General features: G+C 48.9%; 1 protein-coding gene across 1 annotated transcript in view; it reads right to left on the minus strand.

Annotated features, from left to right (window-relative positions):
* Positions 1 to 312: 312 nt before the first annotated feature.
* The window catches only part of PTCH2 (patched 2), an 82588-nt gene continuing 55758 nt past the window's right edge, over positions 313 to 27142 (minus strand). The window contains exons 14-24 of the mRNA XM_069642354.1: positions 26208 to 26604; positions 24998 to 25310; positions 22526 to 22668; positions 20789 to 20969; positions 20394 to 20674; positions 20008 to 20145; positions 17792 to 17934; positions 7840 to 7939; positions 7205 to 7489; positions 5843 to 6397; positions 313 to 2791 (exon numbers count right to left, since the gene is read on the minus strand). Coding sequence (XP_069498455.1) covers positions 5843 to 6397; positions 7205 to 7489; positions 7840 to 7939; positions 17792 to 17934; positions 20008 to 20145; positions 20394 to 20674; positions 20789 to 20969; positions 22526 to 22668; positions 24998 to 25310; positions 26208 to 26604 — 2536 coding nt within the window. The 3' untranslated portion in view covers positions 313 to 2791. The remainder of the gene's footprint in view (positions 2792 to 5842; positions 6398 to 7204; positions 7490 to 7839; positions 7940 to 17791; positions 17935 to 20007; positions 20146 to 20393; positions 20675 to 20788; positions 20970 to 22525; positions 22669 to 24997; positions 25311 to 26207; positions 26605 to 27142) is intronic.

Consider the following 27142-nt stretch of genomic DNA (forward strand, 5'->3'; position numbering starts at 1 on the left):
CTCTCTCTCTCTCTCTCTCTCTCTCTCTCTCTCTCTCTCTTACACACACACACACACAAATCTATGTGCAAACACAAGTCACTATCTCTTACAGTGTTTACTGTCATAAACACGGCAATGTACCTGGCAGTCCTCTGCATTCACACTACTATGCACGTACGGTATGCATGCATCACCAACCCCTGCTGCACATCAGATGAGGTCAGTTGTATCATAATAGGGTAAGCACACAGTTGACATGCATCTCAGCTCAAAGCGCCCATGTGTACATATACTTGAGAAAATGAAGAATAAACAATACGACAGCCGGTGTATAGGTATATATATAATATATATTTACTCTTTAAAAATAAAACTCCAGTCAAATGGCTAACGTCTGTACAACTACAAAAATAAAACTTTGTTCTTTTAATATAAATAATTTATATGCCATTACAACAATTTGTCTTAAGCTATAACCACTAAACAGACAGAGGATAACAATCTGTACCAATGACATGTGTGTTTAGTAGCCGTTGAAACATACATATCTATACATACAAAACATATAGATCTCTCATGTATAGCCCCATTTACTTTAGCAGTAGCAGTGATGTAACAGTTGTATCGTTTTCCCTTTAAAATACAGATTTCAGGATTGACTGAAGGGGTTTTGTGCATCTGTGTTTTAAACCAGAGTCTAGCTTAAAAATACTCTGCAAGACTTTAACAATGAGCTGCCATTTTAAGAAGCAAACACATAAAAGACAATAAAACATATGTTTAAAAAAAAGAAATGACTCAGACTTTTAACATTGCTACGGTTTTGTCCAAATGGCAGTGATGTGACCTGTGCTGAAGTATTTTCACCCATGGACGCAAAAAGAAATGGCGCCTGGGACCAATCCTGAGACTGCAGCGCAAATAGCTGGGCGCAGAGGCGAACAGAGAGGGAGGCTTCTGGTGGGTAAAGGAGTACAGGATTAGGGATAAACCAGCCCCACAGAACTGAGCACAATTGTCTAGGCTTGACTTGATTCCCGGTATAATGAATAGTGGAGATCCCAACCGCAGCAAGGATGCTTGCTATTTGCGGCCCTCGCCCCGAGGAAGATCAACATTAAGACTATGCCCCCTGCCCTGTGGTGGCTTTTCAGCTAAGAACCTACCTCCAAGGGCTGGTCTGTACCCCTAACTAGTTCTCCATTAGACACCCGACCAATGACAGTGGAAAAGGTGCTTAGCTTATTTCTGATTACACCCTACGCATTTTTAGGGTGGCGGGGCTAGCGGAAAGCCCAAGGGTATCAGTGGATTAGACTGATGGAATCTACACGAGCCTCTTACTACAGAGTGCGATCTAGATGTGCATTTACACTTGCCGGGTCACATTCCTGTTTTGTAACATCCCCGCACCCCACAGGACCCAGGAGAAGGATCTTTCTGGAGTGCTGCAGTGTCTGGCAATAGAATATGTGTAATAATCCTGTGGTTGGTAGGTGGTGAGGGGCAGAAATGTGCACCATGTATTAGAAATGCTTTCAAAAGAACACAATCAGAAATTATAGAAATACCATTACCAAAGCATGTTTTGCATAGATATGTAGGAATTCAGCATATTTTTGTTACAAAAACAAGCGTTGAAGGCGATGTTCCCTTGTAGGAGTAAGATGATGGCTGTCCAGAATCCCGCATAGAGGAGAAGACTGCTTCTTTTGAGTAAGACTGAGCACATTGAGTGCCAGGCTGTTACACAGCAGCCTCACTGAAGTAACCAGGCCTTGAGTCATGGATTTCAAGAGAGCACCAGACCTCCAGGGGGGACTAGACTGCCCATTGGTTTCCGCCTTTACACCCAATGTGCCAATGGTACGAGCAGACATGGCTTCTGTTCTGGCTGCCCACCTGCACGCCACCGCGTGAGTGCAGGTGGGGACGGGCCCGGTTTCTTTCCATAATTACATTTTGTTGATCTCTGGGCCGTGGCATTTCATATCCGAAAGCACATAATACATTGGAAGATTAACAATATTAATAATTGGCGTTCCCAGTCTTCATTACACCAAGCCACTTGTGGTCTGCTATGCTGTCAGTGCTTTACAGACACAGATGGAAAGGTTGCTTCTCTGTAGCAGTCGTTCCCCTGCTTGTGTGCCATTATCAGGGCCACTTGTGATCCGCCGCTGTCCTGAGTCCTACGATGGCAATCTACCGGACGGCTAGCGCTAGAGCTCAGCACCTGTCCACTGTAGGGTGGGGCAAGGATTCCTATGCTGGGGAAATTTGCTTCCACCGGTAGTTGCTTTAGCCTTCGTCTGCCATTGGTTTTGTAACAAAAATAATGCCAAACCTTTACAGAAGACTTCAAAAACGATACAAAAGGTGGATGTCAGACAGTCTCTTTTGTAATCGAAGGATAGCAGCACGAAATTGTAGAACATTGCCTTTCATCCTACATTCCTTTTTTCTGTCCATGTCGCAGCAACTCTGTCTTATACGAGAGGGCCCGGTGCCGCCCCCGCATACTGGCCAGGCGCTGCCACATGAAAACACACACGGAGTTATACAGTACACTTTTAAATAACTTTTAGTATTAAAATATATCTTAAAACATGGTCTCTAATACTTTATCGTGTTTTATTTATTATTACTAATAATATTAATATTATGTTCTCTCTGGCGAAGTTCGGGGTTTATTTACAAGGAGTGGAAGAGGGAGAAGTTCTTGCAGCGCCCAGCAGGAGAATTAGCTGAAGCTGGGAGGGAGCCGTGATGCTCTGATGTGCGGTGTTAACCATCCCTTCACAGGAACCTGTAGGACACAAAGAAAATGCAGTGTTATTGATAAGAAACAGAATGCATTCTATGTCCACAGCAGAGCAGAGATTACGCGTGATATTTATTTATTTATTTTAATTTTTATAATGCTCCAACATGCCCGCTGGCCTCAGGGCGTACACAGAACAAAACAAAGACGAAGACAAAGAAGCATAAGAGGCAGAAAGAGCAAAGAGTCACAGGGTTATTCGAGGTTGAAGAAGTGGGTCTTTATGGCACTTTTGAACACTGTATAGCTCTGGATCTGCCGTATCCTGGCTGGAAGTGTGTTCCAAAGAAGGGGAACCTGAGCATCAAGAGTAGTACCTCCAAATTTGGCTGTACTGAATTTAGGATGTTTGAGAGTGATCGCAGAGGAAGAGCAAAGGTTCCTCACATTAGGTTTGATGCTAATACGGGATGACAGATAGGTGGGACTGCTTAAACTGAGGCATTTGTGGGTCGTGGTGAGCATTTTATGTGTTATGCGGTTTTTGACGGGAAGCCAGTGGAGTTTTTTCCTAAAGGTAGGGAAGTGTGTACGACGGGACTGATTGAAAATGTTGTGCACGGCATTGTTCTGCGCCACTTGTAAAAGATTGGATATTAGAGGCAGTGGTGCCCGCCAGGAGGCTGTTACAATAGTCCAATCGTGAATTTATCAGTGCAGTGGACAAGAGAGCACAGTTCTCTTCAGATATGAATGGTCGAATATATCTTATTCTCTTGTTTATAAGACCGCAGCTAGATTTAATGCTGGAAACATGGGATTTCATGGAGAGTTCTTCATCAAGAACTACTCCTAAGGTCTTGACTTTCTTTTGAACGATAATGGTATTGTTGGCTATATAGAAACTGGCGTAGTTAGAATCAAGTTTCGCCCGAGTGTTTTTGGATGCTACGATAAGGAGTTTTTTTTTATCGTTCAGGGTAAGAGAATTGCAGACCATCCAATCTTATATGGCTTTATATATTTTGTTGATGGTTTCCGTGTCACTGCTATATGAGCCACTCAACTGTATAACAACCTGAGTGTCATCAGCGTAATTTGTGTATTGTACTACTAACTTGTTCAAGAAGTCAAGAAGGGGCCGGATGTAAAGATTGAAGAGCAGCGGCGATAGAGAGGAGCCCTGAGGAACTCTGCATGTCTGAGAGATTGGAGAAGATTGATTATCACCAACGCAGACCCTTACCATTCTAGGACCCAGAAAGGAAGCAATCCATTTGGATGCAATCACAGAGCAATTGGCGACCTCTCCGAGCCTTGACAATAGTAAGCTGTGATCAACTAGGTCAAAGGCTGCGGAGAGATCCAATAGCATGAGCAGAACAGCTTGGTTTTTGTCTGCTATGCTAGCTAGTGTTGATTTGAGATCCAGCATAGCTGTCTGAGTCCTGTGACGAGCTCTATATCCCGACTCAGGGATCCCGACTGACGGGTACCCAAGATGTTGTGTTTTTCAACATGGGCCTGTAGCTGTAAGTAGGCAAGTTTGTCAAGTATCTTGAGGACATAGGGCACGTTGGTTATGGGCCTGTAATTGTTGTTGTTGGCCGGATCAAGGTTTTCCTTTTTCAGTAGAGGAGTGATCCATGCCGACTTTAACAGGTCCGGCACCAGACCCTCATCCAAGGAGAGGTTAACCAGTTTGGTGATCCCTGGAACCAAGGTATCTAAGGACACCTTAAGAATGTCAGTGGGGCAGTCATCAGCAGGACAAGACGTAGATATAGTTGTATATAACCCAGCATTGCCTAGAAAGGGTCCCGTGGTCTGGTAATCACAATGCTACGGCTCTAAAGAGCTTCCACAGAGGGGGAACACTGCTCTGTAGGAGCGGTGCTTCACAGCCAATTACTTACTGGTGAATTCATGTCTGTGCCTGAGTAAGTCTTTCTGTTTGTGGAATGCAAAAAAGACAAATCTTCCTGTGGCTTTACCTCCAAATCTAAGACTTTCATTTACACATGCTACTCCTGGAACAGCAGCCTATGTAACCTCCATGCTGTCAACTCTGGGCTCCATTATATCAGAGGAAGGGTTCATGCAGTCCTGATGGTGCTTTGCAGGGCCATGAAATAAAGGACGCCAATTCTTTTTAAGACTGCCGTGCGTCAAGGATCTGCAAGAGCGCATCCCACAGCCACACACTACTTCTAGTAGAGCCTGTGTATCCCTCCAAAACTGCCCTTGTGTAAATATTTTCTCCTTCAGACAGCTTAGAATTGACCCTCCTAATTGCCTCAATCATGATCTACGATGTACTTTGGCTGGATGAAAATGCTTGCAAACTATCATCAACAGTATCCTATCATAACAGTACCTATCCCATTCTTGTTGGAACCCATCTTTTTATTTTCTCTGTACCCTCCTTCACCCACCATTTCATCTCCTCCCGTTTCCTTTCCTCCTCAGACTATGATCTGAATGCCCCCGGGGCAGCACACCAGGCCAATTTCCACAAGCGCCTCATTTGGCACTGTGTTACCGCTTCCTATGTCCCACAGTTGTTCGGACATACTTCCACTTTGCCCATCCTGTTCCCATGTCTTTTTCCATCCCCCTACTTACCCCTGGAATGTGGCACAACATACCCCACTACAGACAAGCTTCAGCACGGTACGGTCACGATGGTGGTGAATGGTGCAGTAACATGGCATAACATTGAAACACTGCCAGGTCATTCTCTTTGTCCTTGGTGCCAATGTTCATGAGTATGCAAAATATGCCAGCATGGACCAGGTGGGGCAAGGCACTTGCACCATAGATTGCACATGCGGGGGGAGGTGTATGTCAAAGCTACCAGTGCATGGTCTGAAAGGCATAGCTTTAAGAAGGTACATGTGTGATGATGCGCTGTACATGGCCTTATGTTGTTCTATGTCTTTTTCTCTACAGAACTTTGCAATAAACTGCAAAGAAAGTGTAAAAGAACAATAGCGTTGGCCAATCCTACATCGACTATTATCACAAACTACAAACAAACTTTCTTCAAAATGGCTGCATCCCTGAAAGGACAGGGAGAAGCGCAGGAATACTGACCTAGTGCCTTGTAGAAGCTTCTTCCCGTCTCCGGCTTTGCTCCAGGTCTTGCAGTTCTAACTCTTCGAGTTGCTGTTTCCCGTTCCTACGGTTCTTGCGCATTACGTCACAAGGGGGGGCAGAGTCTCTAAAACAGTCTGGCTCATTGTCCTCAAACCCCTCGTGTGCATAACCCAGGACAGACCCTGGCAATCCAGGATGCACAGCCACGGTCACTGAGGCGGTGGCCGTCACTGTGGTGTATCCACTGCTGGGGCCCTGCACCGTTGTGCTGTAGGCTGGCAGTGCAGTCCTAGGGTGGTGGTAAGAGGTGTGACTAGGTGGGGCATGCGGCTGAGTCCTCGGGTCCCCATTGATAGGCCTCCCCGGCCTGTGCAGTCTGTGGCTGGGGGGCTGCGGCCTCCTCTCGCCGAGCTCCAGCTGCTGAAAATGTTTCAAGTCCTGGCAGACGATCTGGGAAGCAAAGGTGTTCACAGTGGGCTGGGAGAGCTGCCTGCCGCATGTAGGATCCTTTTTGGGGGGCATGTCCTCATTTTCATTGCAAGATTTCACAACCTGGTGGGGAAACAAAGATACAGGTGTCATATAATGAGAAGCAAGCTTAACTTCTTCACACCTGCAGAAGAGCTGGGGAGTTATCAGAGCATTTATCTGTATGCAGACAGGCTCTCAAGTGCCTGCCTGTTCATTCATGCTTCCACCATTTTAAATCAAGGCGTAACATCAGGAGAGACATGAGGCTGATAGTCAAAGTGGCACATTCCTGTCTAAAGGACAGGATTAGGAAGAAATATGATGGGTCTAACAAGTCAGGCTTCTAAGGAGCAAACAACGTTAAATAACTGGAGACAAAAGAAAAATCTTTCAACCTCACGCTGCCCTGCCACATACAATCATCCACCAGCGGGGAAACAAGACTAGACTAAAGCTGCAGGCTGAATAGGAAAATAGGCCAAGTGGAGGGGGTGGCCATTCTTATAAGCCACCAAACTCAACATCTCAAGGAGGCCCGCCACAGGGACCTCAAGTGGATGTGGAGCAGTGGCGACTTACACATGAGAACCTAGCGTGTACTTCTTGTTTATCGCGAGTATAACAACGTCCTGTGTAGCTTGACATACGCCTATGCTGAGTTTGCACTGTGTCAGAGATGCACATTTTACAAACATGCAGACATATATGTTAAAAAAAACTCTGTTAGGAAGATGCATGCAACTGACACAGAAACATAATCCCAAATCCAGATATATATGCAGGTATACACATACCTTTACCAATGCACTACACACTTAGAGACACGTGACCGGTAGGTAGTAATATATACATAGAAGCACACTTTAACACATCCTGATGGGTACTTACCGTGATTTTGGGAAAGCTGGGGTCTTTGCTGTTCTCCAGCAGTATGTGGGAGGGAGGTGGCGGGATGATATATGGGCTGCGCTGCTCGTACAGGTGTAGGTCCTCATCTCCAAGGCCAGAGGTAGCTGTGGTGGTGGTCTCCGAGTAGTACTCGGAGTCAGAGTCCATGAAGGAGCTGTGCCTGGCCGGAGGCCGCTGCATATAGAGACCATGGTGGTTGATGGGAGGCGGGATGGGCTCTGGCGAAGGCGGTGGTAAGTGGGTGGCATGGTCTGCTGGGACCACCTGCAAAGGCATAAGAGGAACAAACAATGAGCTCCAGGGCACAACCTATTAACGGCGGACAAGACCAAAGGGACAGAATGATACAAACCTTGAGGCACACCTTGGATGTGGACTAGCAATGCAAGCAGTAGAGCGATGCTACATACAAACTCTAGGAATATACGGACACTGGCTTCCTTTTCAAGGGGGGTTGTGGGGATAGGTTTAGGGGAACATGCTGTATGGTAAGCTTAGCAACTCAGGCCAAGGGCAGTCATTGCTTGCAGAATGAATCAAAATGCACTTCTGTGCCGACTTCTCCGAAAAGGGCTTCAGAAATGAAATAACGCTTCTGGGACATGGCGGCTTACCTCTGCAGGAGGCCCGATGACAGAGAGAACCACTGGGAGGAGCACCAGGCCGTTCAGGAGCCCCAGGATAGTGAGGATAGTCAGAACAGCAAAGAAGTACCTGGAAAGAGAGAGCGCAACTGATGAGTCCTCTACCCTCCACAAGCCGACCCAACATAAGGACTTCAATGGGGCACACTCTCTCGAGGCCTTCACCCACACCACCTGTCCTCCTCACTCACTCCAGCTCTCAGGCTGGCTTTTAGACCAATAGACTTCCCATTAGCCAGTTAAATATTTGGCTTGACCCCAGGGATATTTCCCTAAAGGCATACAGGAACTCCATTACTCTGGTGAATCTACAGTGCCACTACCATGGCTGCGATGAGTGGCTCTGCCCAGGGCTTGCTGCCCAAGAGCGTGGGGTCTTCATCACCTCAGACCACTCTTCACAAAGGTGTCCTCCAACAGAGAAACTGTTTATGTTCATTAAAATGTGTATTGATTTTTCTTTGAATACATAACAATTCAGTATGCAACATAGTTCATAAAGCACACACACCTGCGTATCCCCCGTCCCCAATCTCCCATATAGAGTTTCTGATCGTTGAAACCTCAGTAGGGGAGCACCTATTTGGTACAGGCAGCCCCTCTATGGAATTCTCTTCTTCGAGACATCAAAGGGTATTGAAAGCAAAGAACACCACCTCTTCCAAGTAGTATAACCAGTTGGGTATCTTTCAGGCGTCTGGCGGTTACTTAGGGCTAGGAGGCCTTAGTAATACAGACAACTTAACAACACCCAAACCCCCCCGCCCCCAAGCCCCCCTGCCGGAAACAGCATCGAACAATGCCCACTCCACCTTCCTTAGAGAAGGCCCAGCTGTATCCTAGATTCCAGCAGCAGCAAGTACTGGCCTGTGAGCATGGCTTCGTGGTCATACTGGAACTCTAGGTTGAGTTTAAGGCACCTCAGAAGTCCTCCCGGGCCTTTCTACCTTTCTACTCGTGTGCTCAATTTTACATTCTACCTTAAAAGGGAACATTGTCGTCTTTTGCTGATTTCCCCTCATTTTTACTGGCCTTCCCATGCAAACATCAAGCATGTTAGTAAAATATTAGCCAGGTATCAACAGGGCAGCCTCACTGCCCCCTAGAAGAACCCCACCTCTCACCACATGTTCTTATTAATGCCTTTCACAGTGGGTGGCATTTACCCCTTTCCAATCCCAACACTCAAAAGTGAGTGAGAGGGAGGCCGTGTGTGGAGGGGTGTTTCTCCTAGTACTCTCTCAACACCCGCTTCTCCCATCCCCCCACATCCTCAAATGCACTCTTTAGCTTAAGAGATTTCTCAGTAAATGTGCAGGCAGCACCTCCCCACCCATCTATCACATCAGCGCTGCCACTTCCTGAAAATGGCTGTTTATGTTAGACTTTGCATTCTTGTCCTCAGAAAGAATTCAGACGCTTCTCAGCTGCTACGGGCTGGGTGGCGGTTGTGGGGGGGAGGAAGGAAGGGAAGGGAAGACTCACGGAGAAAAAGTAACAGTGAAAATAACACAAGGTGACGAGAAAGGGGTGTGAGAAAAGCGGGAAGAAGACCAAAAGCTGGAAGGTGGGAGACACAGGGTGGGGGGTGTTAGGGAAAATTCTCTGTTTAGGCTGAATTTCCCTACCTAGTGAGTCCCCCAGCAGCTTTGCTGGATTTCTGGGGTTTCTTTTTTTCTCCTGCCAAGAGTGAGACTCTTTTTACCCTCACTCTTGGACATGTTGAAGTGTGTTTTCTTGGTTAAACCTTGTGTTGAATGGGCTATGGGGTCTTTTACTCCATAGGGCCTCATGTAATTTTTGTGATGTGGGTTACACAGCACCCTCTGTGCCGTGACCCAGGGGTGTCCTAGGGACTCCCCAACATAGACTCCATACTCTGGGACTGACTACTGTCTCCCAGGGCATGTAAAGTCACCAAAGACTTTGCTAGTCTTGAATCCTGAACAGAACCAGTACAAACCATCATATTGTGGACATACTGGCTGGGGCAATTCGATTGCCCCAGGGTCTGTTAGTCGAGGGGGCACGTCTCCGTCCCCCCTGATCGAGTTTTGGCTGGTGGCAGTGGAAACTACTTTTTATATTCGACCGCGAATATTTCCCTATGGGATTTCCCATTGTTTTAGGCTAACACATTTAATTATTTATTTACGGTAGCCTTAAACATACCGCTGGTTTATATATTTATTATTATAACTCCGGTTGGGACTTTTTGCCAAAACTTGATTCTAAAATGGCGTTGGCGTTCGCCTCTGTAACTCTGACCCAAAGTGGAGCCCTTTGTTCCACTTTTGGCGGGCTTCTCCACAGAAGCCCTCCAAAGTGGTGCCACTCTGTCTGGGGTACTTAGGAGGGGTGGAGGGGGATTTAGGCACCCTGGACTGAGTTACCTAGGTAACTCAAGTCGCACTCCGTCCTGATTGGCCCAAGTGGTGAGCCGGCCGGCTCACCACTTAGCATGTTTGAGTGACAGCTAGGCTGGGTGAATGGGGGTTTGCTGCATAAAAGCAGGGCTTTGGGGACTGGAACTTCAGAAGTCGCCACAGGACCAAGAATCCGACGAGGGAAGAGCTGATCCGACCTGCTTCGACGACACCACCCGGTGGAGCCCTGCTGAACCGTCTCACCACTTTTCCCGACGACCGAGGAGAACTCTTAACGGAGTGGCTCCTTCCCTTGACTGGTGGGGACAACCAGTTTTCGGCTTCTTTCCGTTCTTCGAGGTATCCCGTGGCCGCCTTGCCAGTGCCAAGCACCCCGGCAACCGGAACCCCACCACTTTTACCCCAACCGCGAAAGTCGGTACCACCCTTTAACCGGAGGACTCCGCGGCTGGTTTCTTCCCGGGCAGTGCAATGACCTTCTTCTTCTGCTCTTCAGCGAGATCTTCTTCTCCCCTGACCGACGTCGAGCCTTGCTGCCACTGCCTGGAACAACTGCCACCGCTGGAGGATCCTTTCCGCTTAAGGTACCGTGTTCCGCCTGGCTTCCCTTGCCACCGACTGTACGAGGTAGTTTTAGCCCTCGGCTTTCGATCCTGGGATTGCCTGGGACACTTTGGCTAAACTTTCTGAGCCTCTCTAACTCTTTTCCGAACTCTTTTGCAAGACTCTGAATCCCTACCAACTGTGTGATCTTGGGCACGTTTTCGCTCTGTCTGCTCTAAGAGTGGGCCCTGCTTAGTGACTTTTGCTCACCTGTGACTTTGTGCTTCTTTGAGCTTACCAAAAGTGTTCTTGACCTTAGAGTGGTGTGTTTATCCTAATTCTGCTCTTTTTCCCTCCCTTCTTTAACCTACTAGAGTGTCATCTAACGTTAAGCGCTCACCTCTGTTTTAATTATGTGGTGTTAACCTAGAGTTGTCTAGATAGGAGTAAGGGTTGAAACTGCTTTCATTATAACTGTGGTTGAAGTGTTTTTACTATATTTTGCTAGAGTGATTTCAACTTATGTGTGTTTGATAAATAAATAACTATATACTTTTGAAACCAAGCTCTGGTCAGTGTTTGCTTGTGCTATTGTGCCTGAGTACATATTGTGTATACTTTGCATACTGCCTAACTCTTCTTGAGGGAAGTCTGACTGCTCAGCCACAGCTACCAGGTAAATCTGGGTGGTGCAGACTGCTACCAAGTGGGTTTACTGCTATACCTGTAGTCTTAAATCTTTTGCAGTGGTCCCCAAGGGAACTGCACAGGTTTCTGCCTAACAGGGGGCGAGCAGGGGCATCCGGGGCCATATTTTTGCCCTCCTGCAAACAATGTAGCAAATGAATATGGCAGCCGATTTCCTGCTGAGGTCATACAGAATGCGGCAAACAAGTTTAGCCCAATCTGTATGATCTAAACACGTTTTCACACGGGAAAGTGTGAAACAGTCGGTTTCGTTTCCTATATCTGCTGGGTAACAAGAAAAGAAATGTAATAAACAGATTTCTTTTTATGTCCTGTAGCAAACATAGCACAAAAAACGGTTGGATTTATGCCTTCCCGACTGCAAACGCTTACAGATAATACAGATTGTGACAAAGCCTGTCTGTTCCATTCCATAAAATCAGTGCATTTGCTCACCTTCTAACACTGATCATCTGGCCCCTAGTGCGAAAGAACCAACATAATGAGATGGATTGTTGGGGTGCAGGAAATGTACCATACTTGGATGGACTGTTGTGGTGGGAAGTGTATCGCACTTGGGTGGATTGTTGGGTTTGGTGGTGTATCGCACTTGGATGGATTGTTGGGGTGGGTAGTGTATCACACTTGGATGGACTGTTGTGGTGGGAGGTGTATTACACTTGGATGGTTTGTTGGGGTGGGTGGTGTATCGCACTTGGATGGACTGTTGTGGTGGGAGGTGTATCGCACTTGGATGGATTGTTGGGGTGGGTGGTGTATCGCACTTGGATGGATTGTTGGGGTGGGAGGTGCATTACACTTGAATGGATTGTTGGGGTGGGAAGTGTATCACACTTCGATTGTTGGGGTGGGAGGTGTATCTTACTTGTATGGATTGTTGGGGTGGGAAGTGTATCTCACTTGAATGGATTGTTCGGTTGGGAGGTGTATCGCACTTGGATGGATTGTTGGGGTGGGAAGTGTATTGCATTTGGGTGGATTGTTGGGGGTGGGAAATGTTTGTTTGTTTGTTTATTTATTTATAAAGCGCTCCGGACCCGGGAGTAAATGGGCGCTGGTACATATTACAAAGCACAATACATGGTAATTAACAGTGATATTTTTAGCAAAAAGTTATATACAGAGAGTACAGGCCATGGCCAATTAAGACATAACTGGTACATGTACAATATATACAGATAGTAAATGCATCGTACTTAGATTAATTCTTGGGGGTAGGAAATGTATTTCTACTAACTAACCGTACTAAAAACTCACCATTCTGCATACTCTCAAACTCTGAACTAAAGACAACCACACCTCTACTGAGCAACAAACCGCACCCACTTTACAACACCTAACATGAAACCAAAACATGCACAATCACACCTCAACACCACATGACGGCAACCCACGAAAACGCACCAATGCTCAATGACCGGTTTCTCCGAACAGAAGCTGCCAACAGCACATCAAAGCTCTCTTGCTCTTTCTTCCGCTCAATCCAACTAACCAACCCCACCTCCCTCCTTGCATTGCAGATCCGCCAGAGCGCCAAGAGGCCACGCAGGTGGCAACAGTGCGCGGTACTAGAACTGAAACATAACATAATGAAAAGGGAAGAGACTGATGGCAAAGGGAACAGGAGAGCGTAGGGCTTTGAACCAGAGGGGCAGGGTACTGGAGACCTTGGGCAGGAGACCATGCACACAGATTGAGAAAGAGGAGACCGCATACATATGAGTAATCCTCAAATCAGTAAAAACAGAAAATATGGCCTTTCACATCCAGTGTGTATCGACTAATACTTGCGCAAAATGATTGTTGTGTACCGAGGAGCTTGGTATAAACATATCTCGTTGCCACGGTGGCAGACAACTACCTCCAAACTATTGACTGCCCCACTGACACATGCCTCTACCCAAGCCCCAACCAGCTGCTCCGCAGCCTCTGGAAAAACCACTGGGATTCAAAAACTGGGAGAAGGAGAAGAGTCAAGCACAGACCCTACTGGAAACAGTGTACCCTCAACATGCCTCACAGTAGCCCAGATCTTTCAGTACAGGCATCCGTTCTCACTGCAGAGCTGGAATACGAGCAGACTTCAAAATATACGTCGAAAGCCTCCCTCCCCCAGGCCGAACGCATCTTTGTAATAACACGTTCCTGGCCGAACACATCTGCCATGGCGTCCAGGAGCCTTCAGGGAATGAGGCATGGGTCATGCAAGGTCAGAGGCTGAGCCCCTGTAAACAATACTTGCGCTTTTCTCGCCTTCTTCCACCCAACGCCCTGCAGCCCACCCCAGAGTAATGGGGTGTAGCAGGGAGCCATTGACTCCTCTGGTGAATGTGGGCCTATCCCATAGAGCGGGGCTGTGCTGCGGTTGTCTCCTATGCGGAATGGCCTGTCCTCTGCAGAGAGACCATGGTTATGTCGATTATGCGATGAGGGGCTCGGACTTGTAAAAAAAAGTCCTTACCCACAGGGTAGGTGATCAGTGGTGGCCTCGTGAAAAGGATTGAGCCCTCAGAAGATGGTGGTAGCATCCTGAAGGGCTTGCCTTCTCTGAGGAATGAGGCCACCTCCAGGGGGTGACTGCTGAGGAGCAGACGTCTCTGAGGAGTGGATGCCACTCAGAAGGTGAGGGTGGAGTGCTTGCCGACTCTATTGCTCAGCACTGAAAGGTGAACAGCATGTGCACACACTATCTTGCCACCAAATCTGGTACGCTGTCAGAAAGCTGAACACAGGTGTGGCTGCACGCACCGCAGACTGCCCAATGTCATCTACAATCTCTTCTCTTTTTTATTCATTTTTTTAATTCCCACCCTACAACACAAAAGCTATCTGAGTTGGGCGCGCAGCTTCCTGCTTGGGTTTCAGAGCAGGCGATCGAGTGGCCTGGAGGAATGCTGCGTGTTTATATACCAGAGGCCTTGTCATCTTTTCCACTCAGTGTTTAGCTTTGGGGGTGGGAGAGGAAGGGAGCTGCAAGAGGAGGGAAGGAGGGGAAGGCATCTCAAATGGCTGAGCTGCTTCAGCTGTTTATTCTATGCTCGGCTGAAGAGAAACATTGACATGAGCGATATTTATGCTGCTCCAGAGCCAGCCCGAGCTCCAAGCTTCCCCCTCCCCACCCACTGTCTAAACAAGACCTCCCAGGTTGAAAGACAGGCCAGGCTTGGAGCCGGTTCAGAGCCCAGGCCTAGCCCTCCGAGCACAGGCGCCATGTTTGTTTACTTCGGCAAGGCCAGAGATCCTCCAGCACCACCCCAGGGGCAAAACGGTGCCCCACCCCTCCCTAGAAGGGAAGGAAGGCTACTTAACTCTTAGTGTAATCACGCAATTCCTCAGCCTCTAAATATTTATACACCGCTGTCTATTGAAACCACATGACCATGGGTGCGCCGCAGTGCGGGTGGCATGGCTGCATCATGGTGGCAAGCCTTTTCCACTGGTTTACCTGATCCTTTCCCCTCGGGGAACATCCATTCACAAGGCTTTATAGCAACAGGCAAGTACATCAAAACACAAACCCGATAGTTGAATGGAAAACAGGGCAATCAGGCTGAGGCCCTCACTAGCCTCCAAAAGGATGTCGGTTTGCAACCCACATCTAAATCTACAAAGAGAAAGGTGTTACATACTGCCCGATACGACATGCGAGACATGAGTCAGAAGGCACATGGGAGCCACACCCAGGCCAAGATCACACAAGCGACCCCATCTAAAGGGACAACATGTAGAAACAACTCCCCACAGCATGCTGGCATGCGCCAGAAATGTACTTCTAATCCTCCCAGGAAATCTGGAGATGCTCTACCAGGGGACAAGAGAACAAGGGCATTGCAGCAAATCTGCATCGGGTCCCATTAACCTCCACAGCTGCACGGCAAAATGACTCGTGCCAGGCTTGGCCTCACAACAAACTGGGCCAATTTCTGCGACCTGCCAGCCCTCAGACATCAGAGACGCACTTCATACCAGCCAGTGGTTTCTAAGCACGGGGTTGGGATTCAAACCTGTGTTGCCCACTAAGTCTTGCTTCCAAGACAGACGCGTTGCCCCTGAGCTATCCTTCCTCCTTAGGATGGTTGGACGGCTACCCTCCCTTCACGGTCAAATTCAACAAGGGCTGCTTGACCTCTGAATTTGTACAGGCTTGCAAAACGGCTACATCAAGGCCAACCCCCATAGTTACTTTCCATGAGAGCATCTTATACTGCATGACGTCTGCTTTCAGAGGCCCTTTCCCACACTTTTCAGAGATCTCAGGATTGGTGCACCCCAATAACGAAGGCATCTCTCTAGAAACATCCTTACACATTCCTTAGATACATATTTTTTCAATTCCCCTCGAGTCTCAAAAACCAATGATGCTGAGCCATTTAAAGCTCCCCTCAACAGAGCTGTCACACATCTCACATCTACAGTAACGACAAGTATTGCCTCACAATAAACCTGGCCAATTTCTGAAGCTGCCACTATGGTGGCCTGTCCCCACAGTCTATTTTTAAAGGTCTCATCCAACTTGGACATTGTGTACATCCACACAATCCTGCACTTTCCGTCACCTGTCACATGCTCCTACGGCAGGAGTGACAGAGTCAGGTGAGAGGGTTTATTATCTCGCCACCCACCCCACAGGCAAACACACACACATATCAATCCATGGCCTCGGTGAGACGTGGAAGACAAGACTTCTAGGCAGAGAAGGACAACGAGTTGAGTATGGAAGGAACACAACGATCAGAGAAATAGAATTTCTGGTAGAGGGGGCAGCTACGGAAAGGGAGGAGAGAAAAGAAGAAGGGACAGCGAGGGAAAGGGAGAAGAGAAAAGGAGAAAGGACAGCGAGGGAAAGGAATAAAATGAAGGACAAGGGACAACAATGGAAAGGGAGTAGAGAAAGGTAAGGAGTCAGAGTTTGGAATGAAGCTGGCAGCTCACAGCAGGCCAAGCCATTTTTGATGAAGAGTAAAAAACTCAGACAAATCGTGAAGTTTGCTAAGAATGCGCAGCTACGAGCACAAGAAGAAAGACTAAAATGAGGGAACCCGGCAAGTGCACAAAAGGTTGAGTCTGAGAGCTTCATGTCTGCTGGACATTCCTCTTTCTAAGCCTTTTTTTGATGTGCGGTAAATGAACAGGTGCCCAGTCCCGACAGGGAAGCAGTGGGGGATTGACAGTGGAAGGAAAGGGGGTGAGGAATGCTATGTTATGTTAAAGGATATTTATACTATGCACTATCACCACCTGAGTAGCGCCCTGGCACTTTGGTGGATCTGAAAAGCAATTGGGTAGGCTAAGTTAGTAGGACTGAGCAGGAAAAGCGCAAGAGAGCTGTGATGTGCTGTTGGCAGCTTCAGTTTGGTTTACACCGCTTGCTGAGCGTAGGTCTAATTTTTCGGTCGCTAGTTGTCATGTGCTGTTATTCAAGGCTATGTGTGGTTTGTTTCGTTGTTGCGGTGTAGTGAAGTGCATGCGGTTTGTTGTGCAATATAGGCATCGTGTTTTCTTTAGCGTTTGAGAGGTGTAAGCAGAGGGAGGAGTTTTTTTAGTGAGTTGGATAGTGGTGGCGTTCCATCGTACCTCCTCTGCTTTGGCCACCTGTGGTACACGTCCCTGCCAGCATCGCGTATTGTGGTGTCCTGGCGGAGGGGTGTCCCTCCTATACTCTGCAGGGTTGTGGGTTGTCTGCAGGTCTATTTAGTGATGATGAATTCACCCCCGCCCCGTGTTCATTCTAATGGATGCTTTGGCCCCTGGCATATCCTGGTGTGCAGCCGCCATCGCCTTCCTGGGCCCCTTGAGGGGTTTGGGGGTGGGTGGGGCCTTGCTTTGTGCCCTTGTGCTACCTTGGCACCGTGGTTTATCTGTTGGGTCGCCACTCTTTCCCCTTCCACTCTTATGCCCTCTGTCTGCGATTCAACCTAGGATGCACCCATCTCTCTTGTTAGCCTCCGGTAGGGCCCTCCAATTGGAACCCAGGTCTCCCTTTCACTCTGAAGGCAATCTACCTCCCTGCGCTTGTTGTAGTATTTTCTAGTCCTACCATCTTTTGGTATATGCATTCTTTCAGAGAGGTATGGATGTTCCTCATTCGTTTTAGTCTGATTCTGAGTTGAACAGCCAGGTTCTTAGGAGTTTTCAGAATTTGAGATGGTCCTTCATCATGTTTTGATCGTGTGTAGGTGCAAGAAGCATACGAATGCATAAGAGAAAGCTGGCATGGAAGCTTTCAGAGTATTTGAAGCATAGAATGTGCATTCAGAATATATATAAATAAAACAGGTCCATACCTCAAGATGAAGTCAAACTCGGACCCAGCAAGCATGAGCACTCCAAGAAGGGTTGAAATAGCTCCGTCCATCACGGGTGCAAACATGTGCTCCAGCGCCAGCGCCGATCGCATGTTCCTGGTACCAATGGCCGTAAGAAAACCCTAAAGCATTAAAAAGAAAAGCTATAACACCCAAAAATCACTTGTTTTCCAGGCATTAACTTCTGCTGCTCTGCAATCTATTGCTTTGGAAAAAAAATGTTTTTAAATGCTACGGGACCTAACCAAATGTAATACATCACCAGACCACTAGGTGGCAAAGTTGCACTAGCCACTGTTTCAATCCTGCAGAGATCATACAAAAGGACATACCCCAATTGGCCACCTGAGGTCACTTTCCGGAACCTCAGCCATACACTGACCAACAACTGGGTGGCACTGTTGCATCAGGATCTGCCCGATTCCTGCTTTGTTGTACGGATGGGACCCATTGGCTAGGTGACTGAATAACAAGTAGATGTCTGTGCTGTAGCCTGTGTGCTAACCCTGCTGCATCAACCTCAACCTTTGCCTTCTCCCAACTGCATCAGCCTTTGCCTTCTCCCTGCTGCATCAACCTTAGCCTTTGCCTTCTCCCAGCTGAATCGACCTCAGCCTTTGCCTTCTCCCTGCTGCATCTTGCCTTCTCCCTGCTGAATCGACCTCAGCCTTTGCCTTCTCCCTGTTGCATCGACCTCATCCTTTTCCTTCTCCCTGCTGCATCGACCCCAGCCTTTGCCTTCTCCCTGCTGCATCGACCTCAGCCTTTGCCTTCTACCTGCTGCATCTTGCCTTTCCCTGCTGCTTCTACCTCATCCTTTGCCTTCTCCCTGCATCAACCTCAGCCTTTGCCTTCACCCTGCTGCATCAACCTCAGTCTTTGCCTTCTCCCAACTGCATCAGCCTTTGCCTTCTCCCTGCTGCATCGACCTCAAAGTTTGCCTTCTCCTTGCTGCATCGAATTCAGCTTTTGCCTTCTCCCTGCTGAATCGGCCTCAGCCTTTGCCTTCTCCCTGCTGCTTTGACCTCAGCAGTTGCCTTCTCCCTGCTGCCTCGACCTCAGCCTTTGCCTTCGCACTGCTGCTTCAACCTCAGCCTTTGCCTTCTCCCTGCTTAATCGACCTCAGCCTTTGCCTTCTCCCTGCTGCTTCTACCTCAGCCTTTGCCTTCTCCCTGCTGAGTCGACCGCAAACTTTGCCTTCTCCCTGCTGCTTCTAACTCAGCCGTTGCCTTCTGCCTGCTGCATCTTGCCTTCTCCCTGCTGCTTCTACCTCATCCTTTGCCTTCTTCCTGCTGCATCGACCTCAGCCTTTACCTTCCCTCTGCTGCATCGACCTCAGCCTTTGCCTTCTCCCTGCTGCTTCTACCTCAGCCTTTGCCTTCTCCCTGCTGCTTCTAATTCAGCCTTTCCCTTCTCCCTGCTGCATCGACTGCAAACTTTGCCTTCTCCCTGCTTCTTCTAAGTGAGCCTTTGCCTTCTCCTTGCTGCATTGGCCTCAGCAGTTGCCTTCTCCCTACTGCCTCGACCTCAGCCTTTGCCTTCTCCCTGCTGCTTCTACCTCAGCCTTTGCCTTCTCCCTGCTGCATCGACTGCAAACGTTGCCTTCTCCCTGCTACTTCTAACTCAGCCTTTGCCTTCTCCCGGCTATATCTTGCCTTCTCCCTGCTGTTTCTACCTCAGCCTTTGCCTTCTCCCTGCTGCATCTTGCCTTCTCCCTGCTGCTTCTACCTCAGCTTTTGCCTTCTCCCTGCCACATCGACCTCAGCCTTTGCCTTCTCCCTGCTGCATCTTGCCTTCTCCCTGCTGCTTCTACCTCATCCTTTGCCTTCTCCCGGCTGCATCGACCTCAGCCTTAGCCTTCTCCCTGCTGCATCGACCTCAGCCTTTGCCTTCTCCCTGCTGTTTAATCCTTAGCCTTTGCCTTCTCCCTGCTGCTTCGCGCTTAGCCTTTATCATTCTATGACTTGTCCTGAGGTGTCACTAGTGTCCAATACTAGAAAAGGACTAAAGGGTGAATGGCGGCACACGCCCCACTTTGAGTTGCTTGAAACCTCGCTCAGTGCATTAGCAGAAAGATATGGAAAACCGGGACTTTAGGGGGGGGTGGCAGGTGGGGGACCAATCTGTCAAGTGTACTAATGGGGCCCAAAGGAAGCATTAAGCCCTAGCGGGAAACCAAAAATCTTGACACTTACCAGGGCCACGTGGACGGTGAACTCCACTCCAATTCCCACGGAGGCGATGAGGATCACCACAGGGATAGCGCTAAGCTTGATGCCAATCAGTCCCATGATTCCAAAGAGCTCCACAGTCATCATTGCCAAGATGAAGACCTGACAGGAGAGAGGTATCAAAGTCATGAGGAATCAAACACTTCAAGGGCATCTCTCTCATTCTTCAGAACACCAACCTCATAGACTTCAAAGGAGTCTCAGCCATTCCTACCGCTCCACCCTCACACATAGATGGCGTCTTACCCACTCCCCAGAAGTGGCCTCACAGGCGCCCTTCATTGGCAAACACATCCGTTAATGGCTTCAACTAACATTGCTGCTGAGACACACTGTTGCGCCATACTCACAATGATTCCCGCCGTCCAGGGGTTGAGCAGCAGGATGGCGCAGACCAGGAAGGTGCACGCCAGCACAATGCTGATGGCCAGCAAGAACCAGTGGCGCAGCCCGATGTACTGCTCCCAAAAGAGAAAGGGGTAGCCGCTAGGGTAACTGATGACACCCCGGGCTACAAACTCCTCGCAGATGGCACGGACGCTCTCAATGGCCTCAATGAAGTCGGGAGTCTGGCGCAGGCCATTCAGGTAGAAGGGGAACTGTGCAAACTCCAAGGGTTCAGCGGCTGGAACTGCAGAGGCAAGAGAACAGAGAGGTTAATGAGGATATCAGTTTGCGTCGGCTCAGTGCAGTGTAGTGTCGCAAGGACTTAGGCAACCCTAGAATGAGCCCGCGGCGCGCTTACTTCTCAGGTTCTCGCCCGTAGTGTCGTACTTGTCATGGATCCACTCTGGTGGCTGCGGGTAGAAGTTGGCCTGGGAAGCGGCGTACCCCAGAGGGTCATTGCTCACCCACACCGTAAGGAAGATGTAAAAAGTGTTCTGGGGGACAAGTCCATTTTCATCCAGCAGGCGCCGGCTAGTGAGCTGTAGAGAAACAGATATGGGGTGCAGGTCGGTCAGTAGAGCTGGCAGCATGTCCAATGTTCCCCAACCTGCACTGGCGGTCAGGATAATCCCCCTTCTTTAGAATCCCAGCCCTCATAGTTTGTTTGGTATGTGTTCCCTGTGCCAGCCGTATGGTGCCCCTGTGGCTTCTACAATGTAGCCTATAGGCGCTAGTATGCAGGTATCCATGAGTGATGACTGCACACGTGCCTCTCTTATTCCATAGGTTGGACAGCTGTACCAGCCTCCTGGGGCCCCCACCTACTCCCTACATAAAGCGATGGTGATAACCCTGCAAGGGCCCCATGACCTCCCTACATTGCTGCAGACCAGCCTCCCTTGGCCCTCCTCCTGCCCCTACCAGCGAAGCTAAGAACCTTGGGGTCATCTTTGACTCCACACTTTCCTTCTCCGCACACATCTCTGATGTCTCCAAAAAGTCTAACTTTTTACTGCACCTCCTTAAAGGTACTCTTCCTTTCCTCTCCTTCCCTCAGAAGCTCCTTGTCTCCCAAGCTCTGATTCTCTCTAGGTTGGACCACTGTAACAGCCTTTTTCTAAATCTCCCTGCCTCCACTCTTCGCCCTTTACAACTAATCCATAACAGGACTGCAAGACTTGTCCTTGGCCTCAAGCCCTGGGATCGTATCTCTCCAACTCTGAAATCCCTTCATTGGCTCCCTGTGGGCTTCTAGGATTAAATTTAAAACCCTCTGCATTGTCCACAAGGCTTTCTGGGGCCTGGGTCCAAATTACCTTCAACTATCCCTCCGTAAATACCTCCCCTCTAGAGCCCTTCGCTCCTCTACCTCCAACTCCCTCAGGGTCAGTCGTTTTACAAAGAAACAAGCTGGTGGTAGATCTTTGTCTTCTGCGGGGGCCTCCCTCTGGAACTGCCTACCTGCCACCTTGAAACTTGAGGAGAACCACCTACGGTTCCAGAAGCTCCTCAAGACCTTCCTCTTCGCCTCTGCCTTTGCCTCTCCTCTCCCTTGCTGATCTGCTTTCTCTCTCAGCAATGCTGCACCTGGCCACCGTCTGCCTTTCGTGCCCTGGTCCCTGCTCATCCTGTCGCCCTCCTGCACTGCCCCCTGGCCACCCCTTGCACTGGGGCCTGTATCTGTACTCATACAGGCCCCCCCCACTCTTCGTCTGCACTGATCAGATACTCCCTATCTGACTTAACCTTGCACTTGGCCCGCACAGGCTTGCACTACCCATGTTTCTGATCACCGTATTTATTTATTTATTTACTTATTATTTATCTTGTCCTCTCTTATGCTTCTGCACATTCCAATTTCTCCCCCCTCCCATGCACTTTCCCCCTTTTTCCCTTCCCCATGCACTTGCACGTTCTCAATGTCACTGGGTCTAGTAAGATTGTTGTGTTGGTTCTCCACTGCTCCCCTCCCTTTGCCTGGTCGCGCTCTGACACACCTGTGTATGAGCGCGATATAAATAAAATATCATATCATATCATACTTGTTCCTTATGTGGTCTGGGGTCCCTACCTCTAGTCTGTGGTGGTGCCTCACCTGGTTGTAGTCAAAGGGGGCCTTTTTGTCGCCCGTCTGGATCAGCAGCTTGTAGGCCAAGGCCCCGTTTTCAGTACCGTTTCGGTAGCTGTCGCGGGTGATGCGTCCTGCTTCCCAGTCCTGATCGAACTTTGCTTGAAGACCTGGAGGAGGAGGGATAGAGGCCAACAGACAAGGCAGGAAGGTTAGTCTGGGCTGTCATGCGCCAATCTCCTCCCAACAAAACTACCATCAAACATTACCCATCACAGGAAAGCTTCAAACTGGTCTATGAATCCCAATGAGAGGCCAATTTTGGAAAGAGCAAATGCCTCGCAGCCCCCCATGCAGTAGAACACCACTGACCAGAGGTTTTCCCACATCACCTGATCTGAATAATGCCCAAGGGCGACTCCAGGGATGTACCTAAAATCCAGGATAAGATACCCACTTAGGCTACTGGCTCAATGCTTCCAGCGTGCACTCATGTTACCTGGACAGGACTCCCAGGCCCAGTCCACTCTCTCAAGGGATGTGTGCTGGAGTGGAGGCCACGCATGGCAGCCGGGCTGCGAACACACAGCCTTGGTCGTTGCCAGCGACAGTATAGTGCATCAAGGCTACTCAGAGCGAGAAAAGGGCGAGAATACAGCTTGGTGCAGGTTTTAAAAAGTGTCACCTCTCATTTCCCGTCCAGTCCCTGCGTGCCAAAATGCTGCTCGGATTCCAGAGTGAAGGCATCTGCTTTCTATAAGGAAACATGCTCACCATGCTTTCAGACTCGGCAAAGGGGCAAGCGGCTGGATGGGCAGGTAGTGTCTAGAAGCTGCGCTAAGAACTGTGAGGAGCCCCCAGTGCTCTCAGATTGGCATGCCTGCCGGGTAAGCTAGTAGGTGGGAGGCATTTCGAGAGGAGAGCTCCTCAGTGGAGGGCCCTGCCGTGGATACAAAATGCTATCCAATGTTGAGCAGAGCTGGTGGAGTCCCTTCAGTGGAGAGTGAAAGCTTGCCAGCGGTGAGATCCAGAGTGAAGTACCGTCTCGCGAGGAGAGAAGGGATGGTAGAGATCTGGAGTGGGGAGTGGCGGGGATTGACCTTTATGTAGGATCTGAGGCATTGAAAGTTGATATCTCAAATGGGGATTACCCCCGTCGGCATCTATAGCTGCCAGTGGTGAGATCCGGAGGGATGGAGTCTTCGTTGAGCTGCAGAAGCGGCTATTGCTGAGATCATGAGTGGTGGTCCCTTCCGTAGGCAGTGAAGGGTGCCACTGGTGAGGCCTGGATTGGGGCGCCTTTTATGCACAGCTAAGTCTGCCAGTGGGGAGACCCAGAGTAGGGGTTACTTCCAGCGCTTTGGAAGCTGCCAATGATGACATCTGGAGGGGTGACACCTCCTTGGGCAGCCAGAGGAGACTTGAGGCAGTCCTGGAAAGGATGATAGATGGCAGCTGGTAACCCAACCCGGGAAATGAGCAGAGCTGGCACTGGTGCAGAGAGCTGGGCACTGTGCCTTCCACTGGGGCAGGCTGTGGGTGGGCTTTGTGCAAGCCGAGCATTCAGCGAGGAGCATCCCAGGGAAATCTTCCACGGCCTCCCGACTAATCACTGCCTTCCTGGGTTGCCTTCCTGCGAGGCCTGCCTCAGGCAACCTCCTCTTCAGCCACTAACCCTCGATAAGGATGGCAAGGTTTGCTGTGCTAACACGGGCAGGGGTTGTGGGAGAGATGCCTCTGTAGACACAAGATTGCAACATGGAGCGGGGAGGGTGTTCTTCTCACCCCGGGTTGGCTCGTCTGGGAAGCTCTCCTACCGCCTGAGTTATTCTGAGCTCTGAGTGGCAGACCACCCTTCCAACTCTCTGTGCCAGGATCCGTATGTTTTGCGTTACTGTCAACTTTGTGGGACGTGGAACCATCTCTCACCCCTTGTGGAGGCCTGTGCTAATGTTAGCTCTACGTAGCAGAAAACCTTTCCATCCACTGTACCTGTGCTTATAGGCAGGAGTCTTTTTATCCCCCCTGTATCGCTATGGCTTGCGTTACGATCAGGTTTGTCTGGGTTTGGGGGGTGTCTCACACCTTGAGTGTGTATGCTTGTTTTAGTTTTAGCTCTAATTTATTGTATTTGTATTGTTTACAAAAATAAAATGCAAACATGGCTCAAAGGCAGTGGTGTATAATACATGCAAACAAATGCAAAGTTCTTAAAACATCTAAAATACATGCAATGAAAACTATCAAGATGGCCTGGTCAAGATCCCTTCCCACACCCTGTTCCTGGACCCATAACAGGGAGTCTTTCCCTTCTTGTGCCAGTATGCTCTGTAGGTCAGGGAGCCCCTTCTCACTCAGGGTCCATACTGATGTGTAGTACGCTCTACATGCACAGATCACATGATCATATGTAAGCCTCTGGCATGGCTGCAATGTCATGACAGTCCCCAAACTTTATGCATGCTCCGCTAATAACGCCCTTACAGCCCCACATCTCACCTTGCAGCCATTCCTGGAAGTAGTGCAGCCACATCTTGGGCATAGCCCGGTCTTCCCCACGCACCACAAACTTGACCGCGCCAAAGTTCTGGTGCAGGTCATGCAGGGCCTGCTGAGCTCGGGGGTAGTCGAAACCGCCCTTCGTGACAATGAACATGTTGTAGAAGGAGAAGTACTTGAACTGTGCCGAGATGAAGCTGTACTCCTTGGTGTCTCGCGGTACGATGTCCGTCAGGTACAGCCCGTCGTGGACCATGGTGGTGCCATACAGGCTGAGTCCCAGGAGAGCCATGAAGAGCACGACCACGATGCCCTGGGTTGGGGAAGGAAAGAAGGCATTAGTCCTCCACACTAGCAACTTATCTACACAGCTCTTCACATTGGAAGACACAGCCACTTTAACTGAGCCACTTGGAGACAAAGGGGCTCTAAGAAAGATGGAACTCAGTGCCAAGAAGGGAGCCTGGAGCAATGGACTGCTGATGCCAAGCTAAGATGCAGACCCAATTTATTTTCTTTAGTATGCTTATTCTTGCTTTATTTGTACTATTGCTCTTCTCTACTCTCAAACTCTTTCCCCTTTTGCACTACAGAAATTGCCTTGCTATTGCTTTGCTACTAGAAATTCAACTGTGTCGACCATATACATTTACAAAAATGCATTCCCTCTATATGCATACACATAACATTCCATGCCAACCTGGCACTGTAAATCCAGTTAATTTATGCCTGTTACTTTCGAATCAGTTTCCCTTCTTAGAGGAAATGTGTAAAGCCCCACCTCTTTAAGGAGTCTCTCCTCCTCTACACCTAGGCCTTCAAATCGCCCCCCAGGCCTCCTGGCTTGCTAGACACCATCCCCCTCTCTCCTCCACCCTGTACAACTGTACCCTTCCTCTGTGCTCCTCTGTATCCTACCACCTGCTGTATTCCTGTTCTGTTTTTGTCTGAATAGTGCTTTTGTTATATATCTGTATTGTTGTATACCTCTGTAAAGTGCTCCGTTGCTTCTCGAAGCTGGGTCCATGCTCAATAAATACCATAATAATAACAATAATATGAGTTTTGTCTATGCCTTCATTTTTGTCACGTGTGTTTATACTATATTGTTCTAACATGACCTCTATTCTCTGCAAGGTAAGATGGCTGCCATCAATTCTTTATACAGACCACATTTAGGCAATCAATTCTACTAGGGCGTATTACGTACTTTGGTCTGTGTCTTCAGCAACAGAGGAGCATACTTCTCCCGGGCAAAGTCTGACAGGTTCCACTTGACGAAGGGCAACGGCACGCATTCTCGGCCCCCTTTAGCCTCGTCCACCTGGGCGAGTAGGTCACGGGTTGAGCTGGATGGCGTGAAGACTTGGGAGCCGAGTGGGTCAACGATGACAGAGGGAGAGGTGTGGATCTGCGATGTGGGTGGCAGTATCGTGACGATGTGCTGGCCTGAGGGGTCACATTGTGTGAAGGCTTGCACGGTAGTGGTGATGTGGGTACTGGTGGTTATGGTCGGGCCTCCATAAGACGACGGGTGGTACGTGCAGTTGTCGTTGGCGTTAGAATACTCCTGTGGCTGGATCTGAATGACACGATTCGAGCAAGGGCTGAATAGAGCATGAGGAGATATGGAGAATATTAGTAGTACTCGGAATGACAACTTGGTAATCGACAGCGGTGCCTCACCAAGCGCGGTAGGCACCAATAACTCAGCGTACAAAAGCTACCATCCCCAGCACCACAAAAGCAGGGACCTGCCAACAAACAAGAGAAGCTGGCATACCAGGACATTTTAACAATCTTCATGCACTTAGTGTAGGCAGATCCACGCATACTGTAAACACTGGGCAGCCATTGTTATCGTGTACTTAAAGCAGGCAGACACTGAAACAGATGGTAATCCATTTACTATTTGTATCACAACCTAACTGTAATCAGATACACATACTGAAGGAAGTAGTGCTAAATCAGAGGGCTTCCTGTTACGCAAAATGTTGTCATTCAGGAGTTCCTGTCATGTGACCTATTGTCCTCTCCGTGCCCTTCTTATTAGTTTACCAGTAGAATGGCATTCCTAAAAGTGGCAAAAACATATAATAGCTGCTTTAAAAGAGAGTACTGCATACTTTCCTTAAGACATTAGTC

The sequence above is a fragment of the Ambystoma mexicanum genome, chromosome 1q (assembly GCF_040938575.1).
Source record: "Ambystoma mexicanum isolate Mex_15411 chromosome 1q, UKY_AmexF1_1, whole genome shotgun sequence".
Taxonomy (NCBI): domain Eukaryota; kingdom Metazoa; phylum Chordata; class Amphibia; order Caudata; family Ambystomatidae; genus Ambystoma; species Ambystoma mexicanum.